At 51.2% G+C, this 22,508-nt stretch overlaps 10 protein-coding genes across 10 annotated transcripts; 7 read left to right on the top strand and 3 right to left on the bottom strand.

Moving 5' to 3' along the window:
* Positions 1-2,348: 2,348 nt before the first annotated feature.
* On the top strand, positions 2,349-3,187 carry N7473_012205 (OBAP family protein; the record flags this gene model as incomplete). Its single annotated transcript, XM_057158144.1, has 3 exons — positions 2,349-2,565; positions 2,634-3,089; positions 3,147-3,187. The coding sequence occupies 3 exons, from the start codon at positions 2,349-2,351 to the stop codon at positions 3,185-3,187; spliced, it is 714 nt and encodes a 237-aa protein (XP_057003994.1).
* A 735-nt stretch (positions 3,188-3,922) lies between these two features.
* On the top strand, positions 3,923-4,522 carry N7473_012204 (putative mitochondrial inner membrane protease subunit 1; the record flags this gene model as incomplete). The annotated part of the gene is made up of 2 exons (XM_057158143.1): positions 3,923-4,279; positions 4,349-4,522. 2 exons carry the CDS (start codon positions 3,923-3,925, stop codon positions 4,520-4,522), a joined length of 531 nt encoding a protein of 176 aa, XP_057003993.1.
* A 195-nt stretch (positions 4,523-4,717) lies between these two features.
* Positions 4,718-6,029, bottom strand: N7473_012203 (mitochondrial 54S ribosomal protein mL38; the record flags this gene model as incomplete). Its single annotated transcript, XM_057158142.1, has 2 exons — positions 4,718-5,442; positions 5,507-6,029. 2 exons carry the CDS (start codon positions 6,027-6,029, stop codon positions 4,718-4,720), a joined length of 1,248 nt encoding a protein of 415 aa, XP_057003992.1.
* A 205-nt stretch (positions 6,030-6,234) lies between these two features.
* On the top strand, positions 6,235-7,184 carry N7473_012202 (mitochondrial 54S ribosomal protein uL4m; the record flags this gene model as incomplete). The annotated part of the gene is made up of 2 exons (XM_057158141.1): positions 6,235-6,318; positions 6,402-7,184. The coding sequence occupies 2 exons, from the start codon at positions 6,235-6,237 to the stop codon at positions 7,182-7,184; spliced, it is 867 nt and encodes a 288-aa protein (XP_057003991.1).
* Positions 7,185-7,735: 551 nt separating this feature from the next.
* N7473_012201 (mitochondrial 37S ribosomal protein mS47) lies at positions 7,736-9,277 on the top strand (the record flags this gene model as incomplete). The annotated part of the gene is made up of 3 exons (XM_057158140.1): positions 7,736-7,786; positions 7,849-8,010; positions 8,072-9,277. The coding sequence occupies 3 exons, from the start codon at positions 7,736-7,738 to the stop codon at positions 9,275-9,277; spliced, it is 1,419 nt and encodes a 472-aa protein (XP_057003990.1).
* A 597-nt stretch (positions 9,278-9,874) lies between these two features.
* On the top strand, positions 9,875-11,161 carry N7473_012200 (iron-containing alcohol dehydrogenase; the record flags this gene model as incomplete). The annotated part of the gene is made up of 1 exon (XM_057158139.1): positions 9,875-11,161. One exon carries the CDS (start codon positions 9,875-9,877, stop codon positions 11,159-11,161), a length of 1,287 nt encoding a protein of 428 aa, XP_057003989.1.
* A 650-nt stretch (positions 11,162-11,811) lies between these two features.
* Positions 11,812-13,965, top strand: N7473_012199 (Zn(II)2Cys6 transcription factor; the record flags this gene model as incomplete). Its single annotated transcript, XM_057158138.1, has 3 exons — positions 11,812-11,817; positions 11,898-12,920; positions 12,973-13,965. 3 exons carry the CDS (start codon positions 11,812-11,814, stop codon positions 13,963-13,965), a joined length of 2,022 nt encoding a protein of 673 aa, XP_057003988.1.
* Positions 13,966-14,972: 1,007 nt separating this feature from the next.
* N7473_012198 (arylsulfatase) lies at positions 14,973-16,905 on the bottom strand (the record flags this gene model as incomplete). Its single annotated transcript, XM_057158137.1, has 2 exons — positions 14,973-16,674; positions 16,751-16,905. 2 exons carry the CDS (start codon positions 16,903-16,905, stop codon positions 14,973-14,975), a joined length of 1,857 nt encoding a protein of 618 aa, XP_057003987.1.
* An 831-nt stretch (positions 16,906-17,736) lies between these two features.
* Positions 17,737-19,597, top strand: N7473_012197 (sugar porter family MFS transporter; the record flags this gene model as incomplete). The annotated part of the gene is made up of 2 exons (XM_057158136.1): positions 17,737-18,058; positions 18,111-19,597. The coding sequence occupies 2 exons, from the start codon at positions 17,737-17,739 to the stop codon at positions 19,595-19,597; spliced, it is 1,809 nt and encodes a 602-aa protein (XP_057003986.1).
* Positions 19,598-20,519: 922 nt separating this feature from the next.
* atfB (bZIP transcription factor atfB) lies at positions 20,520-21,524 on the bottom strand (the record flags this gene model as incomplete). The annotated part of the gene is made up of 1 exon (XM_057158135.1): positions 20,520-21,524. One exon carries the CDS (start codon positions 21,522-21,524, stop codon positions 20,520-20,522), a length of 1,005 nt encoding a protein of 334 aa, XP_057003985.1.
* Positions 21,525-22,508: the final 984 nt, after the last annotated feature.

Below are 22,508 nucleotides of genomic sequence, written 5' to 3'. Positions count from 1 at the left end.
GACTTACTTGCAAGCAGCCTTCAGCTCTTAATTCTGGAGAATGATCTGATTTGTCTTATTATTGAGTTTGTATCAATTCTATATCGAACGACCCTCTGGATTTCGATCCGGTATCGGCAACGACTAGGTTTCCGTTCCAGACTTGAAGGAGCAGCAAAGCCTAATTTGCCGAGCAAGACTTGACCGACTCAAACATTATGAGTTCGCAAGCAACCCAGGAAAATCTTGATGCCTGCTAGAGTGTGGTGGCTGAGTCAAGGTCTTTGGCCCCAAAACTACCATTGTATGTACGAAGTAAATCATCCAGCACTCACCGTATATTGTACATCACACTCTAATCCAGACTAACGACATCCACGTCCCATCTGCAACATTATTAGAACCAAATTCAGATCCACGTACGCCTCGTGGCACCACTTCGGGCAACAGTCCTTCCATATACCCGGGGATCTACAATATTACTGTCCTCCTCGTCGAACTTGACACACACCTCCTCTCGCCCGCGCAGCGCCCAGCGCCACCGATACCAATCCCAATCCTATTCCAATCCGTGGTTGACCGTAGATTTTAAGGTCTATCCAGATTCCAGAAATTATACTCTTACCATACCCAGCGCCCCCATCACGCCAAAGAACGATCTTCAAATCTTCATCAAATTGGTGTGGACTCACCCCTCCCGAGTAGTCCGCCCAGGTCGCCCACGCCCAACCCTGGGCTCCACAGCACACTGCCCATCCTTTCCTGAACAGATCACAAGACGAGGAAAATGGCAATTGCCGTGGAGTAGAAGTTGCCCGTACCGCTGATGTGTTCTCCGCCCAAAACCCTCAAGCCCGTCTGGGTTGAAGCCAAAGAAGCCAAAAGCCAGTGGCCAAGACTGGCTGGGATGGAGTCATGGTAAACTGAGAGGGGGTCCTCGTGCTAGTTTCCCGACCGTGATGCGTGGAAACTAGACGGAGGAATGAAGTAACTACCCTAACTTGATGTGCTACAACGGAAAACCGGTACCGCACTTGCATGGTTTAGTGGCTTTGGTACAATAAGAAAACGAGAACGGTTTCCCGCGCCTCCTCACTGACTTGATGCCCGATAAAATATGCCGTGTGCAACTCGACAATGTCGTTGATCGAAAAGTGGAGTGAACTTTTTTTTCTTCCTAGCTCCCTTGAGATTGTGAATCCTGGGCGTCCGGTGGTTCTCCGAAGGGACTCTCACACCATGTGCTTCGATCTGTGTCCACTGGCTGTAGCGTGAAAAAAAGGCCATGCGGTAGTGCGTTGATAGCGTGGTGTTTAGTCCAGTCTAGGTCTAGACCGCCCGCTTCTAATCACTAATGGATGCACCTTTGCTGTATGCTTTATCGGCCGATCAACGGGTCATGTGCGCCCTGGCCCTATGAGTACTGCAGTATGCAGTTAGAGTAGTAGTACTAGCAACTGTGGATTCGCGCTTTGAAGTCCAGTCTGTGAACAGTTAGGGGTCTTCTAGGGCGTTAGATCCACGCTCGGGATTTATGTAAAGATCTCAAGCCCGTCGAAAAAGTTGGATCATCACGGGGCGTGTTTGGAAGAGATTTTTACTCTAGAGGATCTGCTGCCCAGTATGTCGAGCGATATCCGATACATTGTAGGTACATAACGCACGATGTGGAAACTGGGTATTGAACGAGCTAGCGCTATGTCCGGTGAATGCCTTTGTGTAAATTTTTGCATTAATTCTTTCCTTTTTGGAGATTATGTGAAGTAGTTATTGTATTGGTATGGGTAGAACCACGCAGGATATATATCTGTCAATTCACCAGCAAAATCACCGTCAATCATTAATAGGTGTGATGAATGATCTCGGTGCTTCTAAATAATATTCCTACCAAACAATGACAGTTTGCTCCTCTTATATCTAAAACCATAAGAATTTCGATAATCGCTCAAAGTGTCAGCTGTGCAGAAGGGAATTTCCATTCCCGCCTAACGCCGCCGTCAAAGTCGCAGACATGGCTGCCATTGTCTGGGAATTACAAGCATTCAAGAATCAAACGAAATATATCTGGAATGGTTCAAAGGGGGTAGATTATCGCTTCGATTTACTCAAAGTAAAGCGAAAGACGCATTTAGTATCGAAAGCCCGAATTCGAACTCTGCAATCATTGTGACGTCAAATGATCCAGGTCGGAATGGACATCATCTTGATGTGACACACATCCAAGGTGCAGACCTATCGATTCTACAAAACGAACCTCATAAGATTACCTTGAACCCCTCTGAGCCACCGTTTTCCAAAATTCTTCTTATTAACCCAGCCATATCTATATCTCGACCCCCCAAACCGATCATATCGAATATCCAGCCAAGATGACATCCTGTGCGAAGAACTCCGTATCGGAGTCTAGTGAGATCCCAGGAGAACCGCGCACGGTAAAGAGTCGCATACTCGAAAGTGGCGCTGCGATGTCCCAAGACTTCACGCCCGTCAAACAGATCTGCGCGCATCTAAATGCATTCCACGTTTACGCCGATGATCCGACGCGATGCGTCGAAGCGAACCATTATTGTACACACTTGACTGAAGGTAAGCATCCAGAGTCAAACCAAACCACCCAACATGATCATGGGAGCCATCAGTTGACCTTCAACTAGATGTCCGACAATGCTTGATCTACGACTCGCCCGAGGCCAACGCACGCCTCCTCGGCGTCGAGTATATGGTCTCACCGCGCATTTTCAAAACGCTTCCACCCGAAGAACGCAAGTTATGGCACACGCATGAGTTTGAGGTTAAGAGCGGTCTGCTAATCATGCCGACGCCGAGGGGCATGCCCACCGCTGTGTGGGAAGCAGCCGAAACGGCGGAGATGGAGGATATCGCGCCGGTGTATGGCAAGACATATCATATGTGGCAGGTTGATCGTGGTGATCCGGTGCCTATGGGCCCGCCGCAGTTAATGGGTAGCTTCACATCGCCCGAGACAGTTGAAAAAGCGCATGAGGGTGGGATGGATGGGTTGCTCAAAGATCGAGATGAGAGGTTTGGAGTTGATTATCGGACGAAGGCGAAGAAGAGGGAGGGCATTGCGCCTGTTGAAAAGCATCCTGGTATGATAGTTTATAACTTGATTGCTGGAGTCGAGCTGACTGGAGCGTTGTGAACAGATGCCGACGCAATGTGGAAGTTGGATCGGAAGAATGAATGAGACGGTCATACGACTACAGGCGTCAGAAAATTCCACAAGGTTCAAGTCAAACTTCCGGATTCAATTGGTTATATGCAAGTAATCTAAGATACGATAAGAGGTGTCTCCCCACTACACCAGCCTCAAAGATCCAGTCCCATAGTTAAATGGGGTCAAGAATGAGACCAATTGGGGGACAGCCTTGTCAACCGACAAAGCCGTTTGTGTTCATCTTGCTTCATTGTCCACACTTGCTCGTCCTGGTGATAAATATCGACGACGGCAAGCTCTAGCATTTGTAGAAGCGGTGGTTCTCCCTACAGCGACAGGGAGAGGGAGAGTATCCGGTAAATAGGCATGCCATTTGATTGATGGCATACGGTGTTATGGCCAATGATATGCTCAACCATGATTGACGAGCTCCTGATTCTTGAGATTCAGGGCATCGACGAGAGGACGTAAAACTCAATCATGATCCCACACATTAATGGGGTGATTGAGTTGATCACGATGATCAAGTCGATGGCTTGCTCAGACAACAGTGCGACAACATCCTCGCATTGTATTGCAGAGGTATTTGCCGACTTGGTAAATTGGATATGCGGAAGGAAGAAGAGGCAGGAGCTCCAAGAAATTTTGATTTTTAAACCGACAGGTCACATGACCAGAGCCTCCGATCCCCGATAACAATCCAATCCGATTGAATGCGAACAGCTTTCTTAGCTGCTACCAGGGCATGCAATTGCCGCACGATATATGGAACAATTTCTCCGATCTGCGCTGAGCATCAGCCCGCGGGCACTCGGCCGATTAGCCTACACGGGCGCAGGCGTGTTCTGCGCCTGCACCTGGGTATGGGAGCATCTGGTGACCATACAATCCAGCGAGGGACCTTCGATGTATCCGACTTTCAATCCGCGGGGCGACTGGCTTTTGATTGCACGACGACATGCAAATGGCAAGGGCATCCAAGTCGGAGATGTGGTGCGATTTAACCACCCGAATATGCTCGGCGCGCATGCTGCGAAGAGGGTGCTTGGATTGCCCGGGGACTTTGTCTGTCGGGATCCGCCCTATAGTACTGGGGCTGGGACGCAGCCGGATATGATACAGGTTTGTTTGATGCTGAAGCCATGTTCACAAATTGAAAATCTAAGCCTAACTTCTTCGTTTGTGCTTCAGGTACCCGAAGGACATGTGTTCCTAGTCGGCGATAATCTTCCCTGGTCGAGGGACTCGAGAAACTTCGGACCAGTCCCATTGGGGTTGATTAACGGAAAGATCGTCGCGCGAGTCTGGCCGCCATCGAAGATGGAATGGGTGCGCAATACCATGCAACCGGTGGAATCGGACTAGACACTGGGGGTGTGGAGTACTGGCGGAACTGTCATTTGATACATATCATCCTGTTGCATTTACGAGGAGTTGGGTTGGGTGTCTTCAAAAGGAAACTGGATTGCTGTGCATACTCATACATATTCAATTGTACAATACAAATCTATACTCAAACAAGGCTTGAACTGGAGATGAGGGGAGACGGAAGAAAAGCGTTCACCTAAAGGAGGAAGGGTTTCTCCGCTTGTAGGGAAGAGGCTCGACCCTCTTGCGGCGGAGCTCGAAGTCAGCTCCGCTGTATCCAATCTCCTTCATAACCTCCAGAGTAGTCTCATCCCACTGGCTGCGGAACAGGTGCGCACCGATAGCCTTCAGATGGTACCGGGCCTGCAGAGTGCGCAGCAATGTGTTATCCCGGTCAGTCTCCTTTGCCTTCACGGCGGCAAAGTCAAGCGGCTGGGAGTCCTTCTGCTCCATGATGAACACGGAAAGACGGTGATAGGGGCTGCCCTTCTGGGCGACGGGGGGCAGCCACGGGAGAACGACCTGCGAGTCTGCCGCAAGCTGAGCGAGGTCCACCTTGGTGTTGACAGCCGAGATGGGGACATTGACAGCCAGATAGTGCATCTTGAAATCGAAGCTATCCGCCTCCACGTTGGGAACATCGGGGTCGACGACAGCGATTGTGACGAGCTTCTCGCCACGCTCGAACATCTGAATGTCAAGCTTGGGTGCCTCGGTGCTGACCCTGGCCTCGACGTAGTCGCCAGGCTGGACCTGTCGTTTGTTGAAGTACAGCTTAGTTTCGACGATAGGGTCGCAGTGAGGCAGGACATCGGGCACGACGTTCATTTGCGTGATGCGCTGCACCAGGATCTTGCGGCGATATTCCCGCCATTTCCGGTCGGCCAGGAAGCGGTAGATGGGCTTGCTCATGTCGCCTGTAATAGAAAGAAGAAGATTAGCATCAATTGATGAAAGACTTCCAGGAAAATAAGATCATACCAAGTCCGTCCTCAAATTTCCGCTTGACCAATGGGTCATTAATGTCCGCGTGGATCTTGAGACGCTCCAAGTGCAATTGCATGGCGCGCACGCGAGACTTTTGCACCTGTTCACCTCCAGCCTCTTCGACAGTCTGGGCCTCAACTCTAGCAATCTTTTGCCTCATTGACTCAATCTCTTTCAGCTTCTCTGTACGGTCCTCTAGCAGGACCTTTCGCGCCTCCTGGAAACATTGGTAGGGCAGCTGCTCGAAGGGGAGATTGGCGGAACTTTGAAGGGCCGCACGACGACGACGCGATCCAATGGGGTTGGTACCCTGTCTCATCAGCCGTCGCTCCAGTCGGGGGCTTGAGACCAGCGATGGGTCAGGGTTCTTGTGGAATGGTTGGGTCTGTTCGGCTTGAGCCTCTGCAACGGCTGCCGACGACTGGAAGCCGCGCGCCTGAACGGCAGGCAAGCTTCTAGTATAAGTGGTCCGAAGGCATTGGAGCAGCGGCTTAGATGCCCGCTCGCAATGAGCCATTGTGAGAGATATCCGATGGGGATGTTGAGGATGGGATTTGGCGGTTGATGGTGTTGTTGTCCATGGGGGAACTTTTTCTGCTCGAGCCAAGACTTTTGCTGGCGCCCACCGCCCTCCCCGGAATCAATCAACTTTTGCTCTTCCCTACCTAGACGCCGAACATCCACGACTCACGCGATCGGCCTTTTGCAGTCGGTTGTTCACAATGCCTGGCAGTGAAACTCTTCGGGCGCTGCGGCTGCTGTCCCGCAGCTCTGGTGGCCTTCTTCAAGGATCAGAGAATGTTACGGTATGGTCCAATTTTTAGCACCTCCGGGATCGCGAGGCACCCAATGAAGACAAGACATTGACTGACATTCTCTCCGCTCCCAGCGACGATGCCTTGCCCGATCAATGGCTACAGAGGCTCAGGCCACTTCGTCAACTACTTCCGATGCCCCTAATCCCTCGTTGCTTGCCCCATGGGACCGCCCCGTCAATGTCATGACCTACTCCTTCCCTTCCATGGAGCCCGTTCGATTGGTCAACTACACCCAGAAACAACTACAGATGCCCATCCGCAAAGATATCCTCCACCGCGCAATCATATACGAGGGTGATGCCACCCGGCAAGGTACCGCCAGCACGAAGTGGAGGGACGATGTGCATGGAAGTCATAGAAAGCTCATCCCGCAAAAGGGCTCTGGTCGTGCTCGTGTTGGTGACAAGCAATCGCCAATTCGAAGGGGTGGTGGTGTTGCCCACGGTCCTCAGCCCCGCGACTTCTCGACAGACCTGCCTGCCAAGATCTACGATCAAGCGTGGCGCATCGCTTTGAGCTACCGCTTTCAGCGGGGTGAGCTGATTGTCATTGATGACAAGATCTCGCTTCCCTCGAAATCTACCCCCTACCTCCTCGAGAAGGTTCTCGAGGCCAATGGATGGAACACCAAGAAGGGCCGGTCGACATTCATCACGGATGAGGTGGACAGTGAGATGTTTGAGAAGGTGGAGAAGATGAACCGCTATGCGACCATCATGGACCGTGCCGATGTGGATGTGAAGAATCTTTTGGAGACTGCGCGGGTGATTATCGAGAAGAAGGCGTTGGACATGATCCTCAAGAAGCACTCGCGGGATCTGAACAGCAAGCCTGCCAGCGCAAAATACCTGTAAGTGCTTTTTGGGGCGGCGGCGTGTGTGCGTGCATTTATATCTCTTTCTCTTCATCTCTCTGTATTCTGGCCATCTGTACAAATAGAATGTGATTCACCAACTCTCAACGAGTCCCAATTGATCTCATATACCTAGTTGATGTATACCTTAGCTCCAGGAACCTAAGTAAGCCGAGAATAGTACGCCACCAATTGAACGACATCGAAGCTCAGTAAGAGTATTCAAGTCAGTCAGCATTCTTCTTGACACCCGATTATAACCACCTGAACATGCATCTTAAATCGGCACTTTACGTAAACTTGATCGAGGGGGAGTGTTGATCTCATCGCGGTTTGAGGCGGAGAAGCGGCCCTCGGACCGGAAGAAAATCCAGTCCAAGAAAACTCCCGAGGTCAACGGTAAAGCGGAGAACATCTGATTGTCCTTTTAGCCCACCCTATTCCCTCCCGTTTCCCTCTTGGCCTAGGTGTCTAGTCTTCATGTTGCTTAGACACTCTTTTTCACGGTTACCTTCGCCGCCGAGCTGGATCTCGCGGTGCTCCTCGCCAGCAATGCCTCTACGCGCCAAGGTGACGAACCCTGCCTTCCGCGCAGCTGCTTCGGTAAGAGCACTCTTTTCATGACTGGAGCGATGAGATATACTAAGATTTTGATTGTTTTCTAGATGTCTACCACCCCCGAAATTCCCAAAGAGCTCCCCGGCGATGAGCCCGACGATGTTTTGTTCAATTCCATCTACGGTCTCCGCAGCATTGAGCTCAACCGACCCAAGAAGCTCAACTCCCTCAATGGCTCGATGGCTCGCAAGATTCTCCCTCGATTGAAGGTCAGTTGGCTCGTGGTGCTCTAGGAGATCGGTCAAGTGCTAAACAGCGGTGGTTACATAGGAATGGGAGAAGTCTCACCTCGCAAACATTGTCCTCATCTCGGGAGCTGGAAACAAGGCGCTCTGCGCTGGAGGTGATGTGGCCGCTCTGGCCCTGCAGAATGAGAAGGGAGTGGAGGGACAGCGCGAATCTACCGACTTCTTCGGCCTTGAATACCGTCTTGACCACACGATCGCTACGTACTCGAAACCGGTCATCTCGTTTATGGACGGAATTACTATGGGTGGTGGCGTCGGACTCAGCATGCACGCTCCTTTCCGTATCGCGACTGAGAAGACTGTCTTCGCTATGCCTGAGACTACGATCGGTTTCTTCCCTGACGTTGGTGGCTCGTTCTTCCTCCCTCGCCTGGACGGCGAGACCGGTACTTACCTCGCCCTGACCTCGGAGCGTCTCAACGGTGTGCAGGCTCTGTACTCTGGTATTGCTACCCACTACCTGCACTCCAGCGTCCTCAGCAACATGACCCAGCGTCTTTCCGAGCTGGTCTTCCCCGATCACGTTGGCCTGCCTGAGCGGTTGAACATTGTCAACAAGACTATGGCTGAGTTCTCGCTTGGCCTTCCTTCTCTCCAGGAGGAACCCATTCTCTTGGCCGGTCGCCTGCGCGCCGCCATTGACCGCTGCTTCAAGTTCAACACCATTGAGGAGATCCTCCAAGCCCTGGAGAGCGAGACCGAGCAGAAGGAGTGGGCCCAGAAGACCCTGGAGACCCTGTCCAGCCGCTCCCCAACTTCCCTCAAGGTGACCCTTCGCCAGATGCGCCTTGGCAAGAAGTGGAGCATCACCGAAACCTTCCAACGTGAATACGACATTGCAGCCAACTTCATGCGCCACCCTGACTTTGTCGAGGGTGTCAAGGCCCGTCTAATGTCTAAGCCTCCCCGCCAGGCCAGCTGGCAACCGGCTACTCTGGCCGAGGTCTCTAACGAGACTGTCGATAAGTTCTTCACCATCCCCGAGGGTGAAAGCCGTGTGACCCTTTTGAGCGAGGGTGACTACAACCGCTACCCCCACGAGCGCTTCGCCCTGCCTTCCGAGGCCCAGATCGAGAAGTTTGTCCGTAGCAACGGCCAGGGCCAGAACCAGGTCATTCAAGAGTTCGTTGGACAATGGAACCAGAAGGATGGTGTCCGTGAGAAGGTCTCTGAGGTTTTGGCCCGGCGGACAAAGAGCACTGCTCAAGGCCTGCAATGGGTTGAGTAAGTGGCTGGAGACGATATTTACAACGTGTAATTTTTTATCTTGGTTCTTGATGGCGAATTGATAGTCATCCTGTGTATTAGAATTATCCCCTGGTGTTTCAATCCATATATCTTTCATTCCTGGCATATGCACGCGTTCTCTTGGAACTCCAGTTGGGCAAGACATGATAGTCTCTAGGGTATCATGCTCAATACTCTGGCGGCTCTCAAATACGGTGCAGGTAAGTGTGCATTGCCCGCGAGTTGATCCTCTGCAACGCAATCTGATAGCCATTGAATATCACCCTGTAAGGAAGGAAATGTGATGGAGCGGGGCAGTACAAATCGCGACTGGTCAATCAGTCGCAATCATTGCCTGTAGATATTCGATGACTCCATTCTACTATTCCATATCAGGTAGTATAATTTTGGCCCCCGCGCAAAAGGCCCCCAACCGGCTCTCGGAAAGATGCACTGACGTCAGCTGAGAAGCTTAGCATTTGAAATGGTACCCTATATAAGCCAGGAGAGGGGGTGATTGTGATTTTTTAACCTGAAAAGGAAGAACGACAAACTCTCGTACAAGCAAGAACGGCATAAGCATACCAACATTGCAGCCATGGCAATCGAAGAGAATGAAGTCTATCGGCTGGCCTGCCCAGAGGCCAGAAACTGCCCCGACATGTACATCTCTTACGGACTACCATTCACGCAGTCCTGTGCCAAACACGCAGAGCAGACCTTCCAAGCCAAACGTGTCTACATCATCGCCTCTACAAGTCTATCCAAGCAAACTTCTCTAGTCTCAGACCTGGAGCGAGCCCTCGGAGATCGACGCGCAAAGACTTGGATTGGGATTCGCCCTCATACACCTTGGGATGACTTAGTGCCCATCATCAATGATATCCGCAAAGTAGAGCCTGACCTGTTGGTCACCCTTGGCGGAGGGTCTCTCTCAGATGGCGCAAAGGTGATTGTCTACGCCGTGGTGAACGGAGTCCAGACAGTCGACGACTTGGACCGTTTGTACCAGGCCAAGGCTGCAGATGGGACTCCCATGCGAGACAGAACCGGTGTCGGCAACGAGCCCACTTTGCCAATCGTGTTTATCCCGACTACACTCTCCGCTGGCGAGTTTTCCTGTTATGGAGGATCAACCAACCCAGCCACCCTCCACAAGCGGATCATGAAACATCCCAAGATGTTCGCTCGACTCGTCATTCTGGATCCTGTTTTGACACTCACAACGCCGCAGTGGGTTTGGATCTCTACCGGGGTTCGGGCTATTGACCACTGCGTGGAGTCGCTATGCTCGAATGATCCGCTTTCGAAAGAATTACTCCAAATCGCAGAAAGATCCCTCGCTACGCTGGCGAAGAACCTTCTGCTCACGGTGAAAGACCCATCTCAGCTCCAGCCGAGACTGGACTGTGCCATTGCCGCAGGCGACATTGCAGGTAATATGCTCCTGGAGCCGCAGGTCTCCGTCGGCGCGAGTCATGGAATTGGACATCAGCTTGGACCTCTTGGTGTGGGCCATGGTCAGACCAGTTGTGTGATGTTGCCGGCTGTTCTTCGCTTTAATCGACTGCACTCCCACCCAGATAGTAACCAGGCTGAGAAGCAGGACAGAGTCAAGCGAGCTATCTGGGATAGTGACCCTACATTAGCACAGATTTTGACCGGTGAAGGTGGATTGGATAGAGACTCGGCGGATGCGAGTATGACGGTTCGTGGGCTGTTTAATGCACTGGATATGCCGAGTACGCTTAAGGCTGTTGGTGTGGATCGAAGTCATTTTGATGCTCTGGCTGTGAATAGTTTGGATGATGTTTGTACTACTGCTAATCCTGTGCCTTTGAAGAAGGAGGATATTTTGAAGATACTGGAGAGCGTTGCTGAGTGAAACTAGATATGTTGGATATGTTTATCAATAGGTATACGATACAACTTTGATATAGTTGTGGTATTCAACGTCTCTGTGCGATGTATGATACTTCATAGTAACAAACACGGCGTGGGTAGTAGCTGCTATCGATGGAGGGGCTTTTTACATCATTTCTATGAATAATTTCTAACCATTGCCCGCCGGGCTTTAGAATTATTTGGAAGGAGATCAGGAAGTTCATCTTCAGGTTGCTGAGCTTGCAGCATGAACTAGTATATCACCGATCATCAATCATCATCAATTCATCGCCAGGTACCCGTCTTGAATTAGCGGCTCAGGAACCACGTAGTCCTGATTGACCACGTGGGAGTCTGAGAGTCGTGCATGTTCCCCTGGATTATTTCATTTGAATTCTTATTCTCTTATATATCATGGGTATGGACGGGCAATGTTCGAGTATCCCCTTGCTGGGCCCCTGAACCCTCATCACCAGGCCTCCCGAGCTCGTCATCGAATCCACCTTTGCCATCACCCGTTTATCGTGTGGACCTGCGCCATTGCGGGGAAATCGGTCACGGCCGACGGACTTTACTTCTTTGCCAACTGAACCCTCAACCAGCGCCGACTATGCTTCTGGCGCTACCAAAGCTGGGACCACTTGTTCCATTATGGAGGTATACACTGCGATCTACTGTAACCCTGAGACTAAACCCTACCAACATGGCGCAACTAACACCATTCCTTCGGCTGACAGGTGCCCAAAGCCCGGGGAGCAGGCAGATCTGGTCCACGCCGACGGACAGGTTGTTTGACGTGCCGGGCTCGCAAGGTTCGCTGTGATGAGACAAAGCCGAGCTGTTCAAATTGCGATCGTCTACGCCTGCATTGCGCCTACAAACCGCCCATCGCCCTCGGTAGCCCATGGTCGGCCTCGTCTCGACTAACCCACGACCAAACCACAACTGCAGTGGCACATGCGATCTCACAAACTGGACCGGCACCAGCGCTGGGTCCGAATACGGCGGCGGCGGTCGTTGCGGCTGCCTCGCAGCGCTCGCCTGACATCAACTTCTTTAACACCGTGCTCCGCTCTGACGAGCAACATCGTGGAATCGCCGCGCCCGCAGCGCCAGTCCGAGGGTTACCGACAGACCCTGTTTCGTTTCCGCCTGAATTGGGAGGCTCGTTTGATATGCTTGGATTCATGGGAGGAATCACGTCCGAGTTGGAGCAGAAACATCTCGACTTGACGAGCGGATTAGCCGCATTCACAACTAGCCAAACACCCCGATCATTAGCGGCAGGTATCGCAGTGGCTACGTCGGAAGAAGGGCAGCTTGTGGGTGAGCGACGGTCACCGCTAAGTCCGGATGGCTCATCCTCGTTGGTAGATGGAGTTTCCATTGGTAGTGCCTCGGACGCTGCGACTACCCGCGGGAGCTGGCCTGATCCTGGTAGCACTACGTACGAGGAGCAGCTTATCCAGCATTTCCTAGCGATTGATCCGCCAGCAGCAATATTTGGGCCGGTGATGATGGAGTGGAAATACGTTCGGCCGTCGATTCTCGCTCATGCGCGAGACTATGGCCCGCTTTTGAATGCGTTATACTGTTACTCGGATATTCACAAGGCGATGATAGAAGGGAAACAATGGCGATGGGCGCCGACTTACTACCGAGTAGCAAGCTCGGAGATTCAGGCGTGTCTTCAAGGGGAGGTAACCGATGCGACCTTGGTTAAAGTATTTGCGACAGTGTTCTTTTTGATGTTATCGGAGGTACGTATGCACCGCAAAAATGAGGATCAATGGCTAACCTAGAAAACTGTAGGTTTTCTCATCGCCGGAACTTTGTGCTCCCGGCACATCATATCTTCATTCCGCCTATCTTCTTCTTCAAAGATTCGATGATCGCACTCAAGCCTGGACTGGCTTGGGACATCTATTGGTCTCATGGGTCTCACTGCTTGACGTGAAATCACTTATCGCGGGCCGTGACGGCGATCCATTAACTGGTTTAGGCCATATAGCCGAGCATGAGCAAGTAGGAAGAATACCAGAGCAACCCCGAGGAACGGCTTCACCTGAAGAACGCAAAATGGAAGACAGCAACGAAGACCCATTCCGCAGCCCCAGCTATCTTGTCTACGAGGCCATTGTTGGCCCGGCATTCCGCTTTTTCTTTAAAGCACAGCAGATCGTCCGACGCATCGTCTGTATCGACCTTCATCATCGCAGCCGTGGCACACTAAGCGACGAATTCGAAGTCCTCCAGATCGCCCACAAAGTGGGAGCAGACCTCGAGACACTCTGGCACCGTCGACCCTCCGTGATTGATGTCTACGGTAATCCAGATGCCTTGACTGATACGCTCTGTGCACCAGTCGCCCACGAAGTCTGCCGTACTTTCAGGCAATACATGGCCACTTTTCTAGCAAATTTCATCTACCTTCACCGCGTGGCGTTTGCTATTTACCCGCGCACTGACCGCGTCAATGGCGCCGTCAAACAAATTATTCATCTCGCCACGGTCGAATCCGCGGGCTTGGAATCCGGACATCTGCCGGTTAGCTTTTTATGGCCATTATTTGTAGCTGGTCTGGAAGGCTCTCCCGAGCAACGGCAGTGGATTGTCCAGGAAATGCAGCGGATGGTGGCAAGTCCTGACTCGGACCCGGCCAGCTCCATTACATGTCATCCCTCTGCCGAGAAAGTCATTGTACTATTGGAGGAGATGTCGCGGAGACAAGATGTGTCGCGCTCATGGGCGGACTCACGGTGTGTGCGGCGGGAGTTGTTTACGGATTTCTTTTTTATGATCTAATTTTCGGGCATTGTCATTTGTATATCCCTGGAACCATAAGACTGGCGTTTATGTATTTAGCGAGGCTTCAATCATGACTGGTAGTTAATTCGGGTTTAATAAAACTAGCTATACCCATGGAACCATAGCTGCTCTGTATATAGGCCTCAAAGATTCGTACTTGTTATTTTCATGGTACCCTGGCGGATCCGTGCAGGAAACCTAGATGAAGTTCTCCTTCAGGTTGTAGACCACCTCAATGGGCTGAGAATGAGGTAAGTAAGACCTGTATCCCTGGTGCTGATATCGACCTATTTCAACTGACCACTGGCCAAAATCCCCAAAATTCGAGATTGACAAATTCTTCACATCCATGAATCGAACCCCAACCTTGTAGCTCCCTATATACTTCGCCTGGTTAGTGCATCTCCATCCAAGGACACTGAAGAACATCGCCAGTCTCCAACGCCGTCTAAAGCGCTATCAAAGAATCGAAATCAATATAATACGATATTGTCAGGTAAAATTCACTATTAAACAATATTATTACCAAAAAGATATCTTCAAAAAATAAACCTCCCCCGCCTAGGGGTGTGCGCGGCCGTCCGTGGAGCTTGAAGCGTCAACACTGGCCCAGTATTTTTTTTCTTCTTTTTTTGTTTGCCCACTCCTCCAAGGCACACAAATGGTTCACCAAGTTATGGTGGATACCAACTAGGCCATCGCCATCGGAGGGGGGAGGTGATCGTTTGACCTGGAAACCGGTGATAACCTCTATTCTTGCCTGATTGGGATTATGATGCTAGCCTTGTTAGTGACGAGTGTAGTGGGTGTTTTAGGTGCTATTTGATGTTCTTACAGTATCCAGTTCAGTAGAATACCCAGCCAAGAGACTTCTAAGAAGCATGAGTAGGTACCCCAGCGAAATTAAGTTGTGACGACGAGAGAAGTTTCTATTCTATTCATGATATCATCAAAGCAAGATCAAAGGTATCATTAGATGCAATATCAAACCATTCCCAACCTCCCTAGAAAGGATTCACCACTCGCTGGAACCGTGGTGGCTCCCTAGTAAACTTCTCCGGTGTATCTCTCGCACCCTCCTTCCAATAATCAAACTCCATCCACGCATTCTCCGGCATCTGCGCCTCCGTAGCTTCCAAAAACTCCCCCAAATCAGGGCACAGCGGGATCACACCAGTCTCAAGGACATACTGATCCCACAACTTGAGAAGCTGCTTGAGTTTCTCAGGCTCCTGCTCTGACAGGTCATTTACCTCGCCGGGGTCCTTCTCAAGGTTATACAGCTGCCAGCGCTCAGGACCCTTGGGCTTGGGGATGAAGACGATTTTCCAATCTGCGCAGCGCAGCGCGGCCCGACCGCATGTTTCCCAGCCCTGGATGAAATCTTTCGGGTGGATGCGTTCGGAATCGCCTGTGGCCCAGGGGTAGAAACTGCGGCCGCGCATGGAGACAACTTCGCGGCCTTGGTAGGTGGGTGCTGGGTGTTTGATTCCGGCCATGTCTAGGATTGACGGGGCGAGGTCCATGACTGTGGCGAATTGATCGGTGATACCGCCTGTAGCAGCGGTAGCGTCGCCGGGCTTGAGGGGAATGTTCTTGGGGAAGAGGCAGGTGAAAGGGACGCGGACGCCGCCCTCGGTGGTGTAGGCCTTGTAGAGACGGGATGGGGCGGTGGCAGCCTGTGCCCAGCGGGGACCGTACCAGATGAATGAGTTTCCGTTGCCTAGATTTTCCAGGCTGTTGTCGTAATACTTTTGCAGGTGAGGCATCACCCCGTTCTTCACCATAGGGTAGGCCTCGTAAGCGGCACCCTCGGCGCCATTGTCGGACATGAAGCATACGAAGGTGTTGTCCAGCTCTCCGATCTCTCGTAGGTAGTCGACTACCTTGCCGACGTTGTAGTCAATGCATTCAACCATACCGGCGAAGACCTCCATAGCAGTTGCGGACTTTTTCTTCTCATCGGGGGTGTACTCATCCCAGGCCTTGACTTCTTCTGCATCAACAGGATGCGGCACAACATCGTCGCGGATCATACCAAGCTCCTTTAAACGTTGCAGGCGCTTCTCGCGCAGAACATCAGGTCCCTTGTCATACACACCGCGATAGTGGTCAATGTATTCCCGAGGAGCTTGTAGCGGCCAATGAGGCGCAGTAAAAGGAAGATACCCAAAGAAAGGACGGTCCCCATTGCCGTCTGGACCGGCACTCCCACCACTCTCCTTCCACTCACGTAGATAATCAATCATCTTATCCCCATAACCATCGGACGAGTACCAGCCCTCAGGAAGCTTGCGCACGTACTTGCCATCCTCCATATGGAGAGCGATATAGCTCGCCTCAATAAAAGTGGGAATCTGATCCTCATCGCGGAGTTGAGGCTCGTAGGCGTAGTGATTGGAGCAAGCAGGCAGGTGGGCGAACGACCGAACAAAGCCACGCTTATGGGGGGATCGCTCGGGGGTAAGACCCAAATGCCATTTACCCGACATCACGGTGTGGTAGCCAGCGTCTCGCAGGAGTTCGGGGAGAGCCACGACTCGTTCGTTCAGATATCCCTCGTAGCCGGGCATACCACGCTGTGGAGCCGTGCTCATAGCGGAGCCCTTGGGACCATTTTGGCCGGAGATATTGGTCCATTCGATCAAGTTGCCCAGGCCGGCGATGTGGTGATCAGTGCCTGTCATGATCATGGCACGTGTGGGACTGAAGGGGGCAATCCCTAGTTAGTATTTTTGTACTGGCAGGTGAGGCTCGAAGTTATCTGATTGTATTGACTTACGAACATGCTGCCGCAGCATGGAAATCTGTAAATCGCAGTCCTTCCTCTGCGATCTGGTCAATATTAGGTGTGCGAATCTCGCCGCCGAAGCAGCCCACGTCGGAGAAACCGAGGTCATCGGCGACAATGACGAGGAAGTTGGGGCGTTTAGCCATGATGAATGGCAGTAGTCAATCTAAGCTAGGCTGTCAGAACAGAATAAAAGAGAGCTGCCGTATAGAAAGTCCAGGCCAGGAGAAAAAGAAAGTAATGGAGAGAGAAAAGAAAAGCACAAAGGAGAAATAAATAGAGGGGTACAGCTGCACGCGTATGCAGTTTTATAGCATCCCCGCAGGATCGGCCTCTGCTCCGATCCTTGTAGACATTGCAGGAAGGTGGGTAAATCATTCTTCAAATTGCTGTTTATTGTACTACTCCGTAGTCTTGTCTCGTGCTCGGCTGCTATCAATCGCCCATCGGCAGTCGGCTGCAATGGAGTCAACAATGTGGAGATCTTGATAACTTGGTGGATCCAGTGAAGCGATTCGTGGCTGCCGCGTAATTGGCTGTAAGATTACATGCGGGGAAGCTTATCCTCATACTAAAGCAGCCAAGAATACCCGTTATGGAGGTGTATAGAATACGACCACCTGATCATAGCAGACTTAAGGATTCTCCAATTTTCTCGTCCTTCTTCTTTGTTTGGATCTGTCCTGGTTCCTGAACCTTGTCTGTGTCATACTTAGGAGGACGATCAGTATCTCTCTCACATTCATGAATTATTCCAGTCTGTCTAGTGCACATGGCGTGATCTCTCCACTGACTTGCGTGTCGGCTCTCGGCAGTCCATGACATAATACACTGCAAATCCGGAGATCAACATCGCCCGAAACAGCTGCTGGTTCTCCTAATCTGGCCGTTTCGAACCGACCTATTCATTTCTTGGAGTATTATTTGGATACAACTACACATTTCGTTCTTCCCCCCCCCCCTTCTTCTTTGGGAATATGCCTGACCATGTAATCCAACGCTCTATATCAAGAACCACACCCGCCCAACTGGCACAATCCACTGCTTCTCCTGAATCAATTGCTTCGTCTTGGCGGACCCAAATATCAAATTGGTGGAACAATAATTCTGTCTCAATTGCTTCATACTCACAGCTTCCTCAACAATCAGAGCTTGTCGATAATCAATCGGACTGGGAGAGTGACGAGTGTTCTACTATGGAAGCGCTGAGGCTATCAAAAGCCCGATGGCGCACATACTGGCTAGCCGCAGTGCTTTGCTGCGGTGGTGCTCTCTTCGGTTATGATTCAGGTGTAATTGGTATGTACAGATCTTCTGATTGTAGCATCAATCCAGTTCTAACCAAATCTAGGTGGCGTCCTCACGTTCAAGTCCTTCCAAGACTCCTTCCAATTCACAGCTGCCCAAAAAACCCGTGTTAGCTCCATCGCCGTGGGCATCCAACAAGCCGGCGCCCTAGCTGGGTGTTTCATCATCTGGCCCGTGACAAACCGGTACGGACGACGAATCGCCATGATGCTCTGTTCCCTAATTTTCTGTCTCGGTGTTGTGCTTGAAGTTATCGACACGCACTCACTCCCAGTGTTCTATTTCGGGCGAGTAATTTGCGGTCTAGGAATTGGTGGCTCTGCAACTATCATCCCGATTTATATGGCTGAGATGAGTCCGAAAGAAATCCGGGGTCAACTTGGTAGTTGCTACCAATTAACCTACACAATCGGTATCCTGGTCTCTTACTGGATCGATTATGGCGTTGAAGCAATGCCGAGCAGTGCAAGTCAGTGGCAACTACCTATTGGACTGCAGCTTGTTCCGGGTGCACTAATGGGCTTGGGCATGTTCTCGCTCGACGAGAGCGTGCGCTGGCTATTAGCCCATGGCAAGACTGCCGAAGCCTGGCGTAGCATGGTTTGGATCCGGGCCGGTGATGGGCCAGCCGTGATGGAGGAATTTGAAGAGATGCGCCGTGGTCTGGAAGAAGAGCGTCACGCGACGGCTGGTTTCCGACCTCGTGAGCTTCTCGAATGGCCTAACCTGCATCGATTGTTGATTGGTGGTGGCCTCTTCCTGGCGCAGCAGTCGACTGGCTCGACGGCTTTGGCGTACTTTGGCCCGCAGTTCTTCTCTCTGCTTGTCGGGCCTGGTGATAAGAATCTCCTGCTGACGGGTATTTTTGGTGCTATCAAAGTAGTCGCTTGTCTTATCTTTGTCATCTTCATGTCAGACCGATTCGGGCGTCGCCCGTTGTTGGCCAGCGGGGCTGCTTTTATGTCCGTTTGCATGCTCGCCACTGCGGCCGTGGTTAAGGAGTATCCGCCAAAAGATGGAGCCGTCACATCTGCCGGTATCGCTACTGTAGCCTTGATATACCTCGACATCATCGCCTACAATTTCAGCTGGGGTCCACTACCTTGGCCATGCACAAGCGAGATTTTTCCCACGCGCATCCGCGAACCGGGTGTTGCGTTTGGAGTGGGGTCTCAGTGGCTGTTCAATTTTATCTGGAGCTTTTCCACGCCCTATATTATAGCAGGAATTGGGTGGGCGACGTTCCTGCTGTTTGGGCTTTTGGATATTCTGATTGTTGCGTTTACTTTCTTCTGTCTAAAGGAGACGGCAGGAAAGACGCTTGAGGAGATTAATGAGATGTTTGATGGGGTTGATTCTGATGCCGAGCGTGGTTGGAAGGGTGATACATTTGATGCTGAGACTGAGGGATATGCGAGTCCTGCGCAGAATGAGCGGGGCCAGTACTTGGATCGCGCTGGTTCTGTGAAATCAGGCCAGGATAAAGATGGTGCTATGCATTTTGAGCAGTCAACCGCTGGACGGGCTTGAAGAGATGGAATATGATGGACCTACAAAGACTTTTATCATACTCTCAAATGCTTCCGAGTATACATAGGTTCTCTATAGACCTCAATGATCATTAGATAGAACTTCCTGAAACAAGACATCTGCAAATGTTCCTAGGTATAACCATCAACTAAGAAACCTCGAAATGGTGCAATCCAGGAGAAGTCCATAAATTGTTCACTGGATTTAGTATAAGTGGTATCGTAGACGTGTTAGTATCCTTGGTCCACCGAGGGGCGACGAAACATGTTTTGGACCGCTAGCCCGTGAACAGGAAAACCAACCACATCGAGTATTTCACAGGTCCCTCGTATACGATAGCAAATCACATACAGCATACAAAATCCAAGAAAAGTAATTATGGTAGTCCAGATCCATTCCTAAGGTATTGGAATCAAGTCCTACCTAGGTAGCTTCCAGCTCATCAACACAAAGAACGACAAAAGACACCAATCCAATCCCATCGACCCATCAACATTAACAATAGACAGACAGCCGCCAAAGAAGCAAGAAAGACCTCCCACTCCAGGGTAACCTTGAAGAAAACACAAGAAGCCAGAAAAGAGACAGAAAAAAGACCTTCAGAGTTGAAAAGCGTATAGAAACATCATCGCCCCGTCAGCTGGCTGTATACTCCACAGCAGTTCCCTTTCAAAGACACAAACAAACGCCAGACACCCTCCAGCCTCTCGCTAGAGGTAAGACTGGATCGCACATCAGAATACAAGGGGAAAAGAAAGGAAAACAAGGATCCAGGCCACGCTTTTCATCAAAAAAGCCTCCAATAGCCGAGGTAACGCCGCGCTGAAAAAGCCTCTTGTCCAACGCAGACAAGATGAAACAAAGCGCGAACCTCTCGTAAAGACACATCGCATAGCATAGCACAAAACAACCAACCCCCTCATCATACATTAATCAAATCATCAAAAGTCTCATCCGCGGAAAACGCATACGAAGACTCCGAAACCATCGAAACCTCCGAATCCCTCCGCAACTGCTGCTCAAACGCCTCCGCCGCAGCCGCAGCAGCCGGCTCCAACTGCAACGGATCATCAAAGCCAAACGAAAGCGCCGTGGACGCCATCGGCGCCAGCGCACCCGTCGCTGTCGGTGTAGGCGCCGTATCTTCCGGCGAACCGGGGATTTGATCCGGTAACTGGATAATAGGCGGATCAACCGGTACAGGTACAGGTACAGCACCACCACCACCCCCACCGCCGCCATCGATGTCAGTGATCTTCTTCACCATCTGGGCTAGATGGAGTTTAATCGGTTCATCTCCACACTGGGCATGTTTCAAGACTTCATTCTTCAAGCTGAGGATTTCAGAGCGGAGACGGGCAATTTCACTAACTAGTAACTCTTTTTTCTCGGATTGTTCTTTATACCGGAATTCGAGTTGCTGGGTATGTTCTTTTTTTTTTTGACGGCATTTGCTGGCGGCAAGACGGTTGCGTTCGAGGAATTTGAGCCGCTTGGCGCGGTCTTCTCGTGGACAGTCGTCTAGGTCGGGACTTAGGCTTGCGGCGGCGGTTTTGGATTCTCTTGCGCGGCGGCGTTTACTTGCCGGTTCGGCTTCGAGACTGGATGTATCACGTAGATGCTGATCGTCGTATGGAGGGGGTGTAGGTTGGCCGTTGCGGACTTGGGCGTTCTTAAGATCGCGCTCCAGCGCGGCGCCGGCGAAGGCGGCTGTGTCGGCTTTGGTATCCCAGCCGGCAGTGCCCATGGTTGGTGAAATTGGACTGAGGCCCCAGAGATGTTCGTCGTCTGGGATTGGGAGGCTGAGAAAGTCGCCGGAGAAGGTGTTGGCTGTTGTGAAGGGGGATGTGCCGATGGCGCTGATGGGATCCAGAGCTGGCAGGCCGATTGGCAGAGTCACGTTGCCGGTGGACATGGTAGGAGACATTCTTCGTTTTTAAGCGAGCAGTGGCCGGGGTTGCACTAAAGTAACGGCGGAGAGAGCGATGGTCGGTCTCTGTTTGGAAGTGGAAACAGCGATGGAAGTAGCCGCGGAGGTGACAAATGAAGCTAGATGTCTTCCGGTAGGGGTAATTGTGGAAAAATTGGGGAGGTCGAGTAGGTTTTGGTAGATCCAGAAGATCCAGAAGATCCAAAAGATCCAGTCAGTGCAATAGATGTAATAGGTCCCGTAGATTTTGTGAGTTTCCAGTGTATCCAAGCCGTCCGTCCAACGTAGGATTAGGATTCGAGGCTTCGTGCTTCAGGCTTCAACTCCAGAGCTTCACAAAGCTTCAGGTACAAAAGAACAATTCATCAATAGTATGGACCCAGCTCAGCTCCCAAATACAGAAAAAAAAATAAGAGAGGAGGCTTGGGCATCAAGACCGGCAGCAGGAATCAGCAGGATCCCGTTCCCAGGAAACAGATTGGGAAGACTGAAGACAATGAAGTCGAAGCACGGGTGTCCGAGGTGGCCCGGTACCTGAAGAGGCGGATAGAAAGCTAGAAAGTGATGGAACTGGCAGTGTCAAAGGTTCCAGGTGCGTCGGTTGACCAGGTTTAGAGCCACGGTCGGACAGAACTTCCAGCGGTCCAGCAGATCCGGGCGAATCCCCGTTGAGAATGGTTAATGGTTATTGACCAGAGAAGGAGAAACTTGGGTCGGTTGGGGAAGGTTGAAGTGGGACAGAGAACCAGGATAGTAAGTAAGAGGGGTGATACAAAACACGAGATGGTAGATGTTAGAAAGAAGATTAGAGACTAGAAAGTAGAAAGTAGAACAGTAATGTAAAAATGATAGCAAGATAACAAGGTACCTACCTGATCTCTCTCTCTCCCCCCGCCGGCTATATGGGCCGATGAGGATAGATGCAGGAAGTGGGAAAGAAAACTAGAGTCGAGCATCTTACGACAACCGACTAGGCTATAG

Source organism: Penicillium subrubescens (genome assembly GCF_028828155.1).
Source record: "Penicillium subrubescens strain IBT 31985 chromosome Unknown utg000010l_segment0_segment0, whole genome shotgun sequence".
NCBI lineage: Eukaryota > Fungi > Ascomycota > Eurotiomycetes > Eurotiales > Aspergillaceae > Penicillium > Penicillium subrubescens.
The sequence above is the reverse complement of the archived record's forward strand: the minus strand, read 5'-3'. Positions and strand labels throughout refer to the sequence as shown.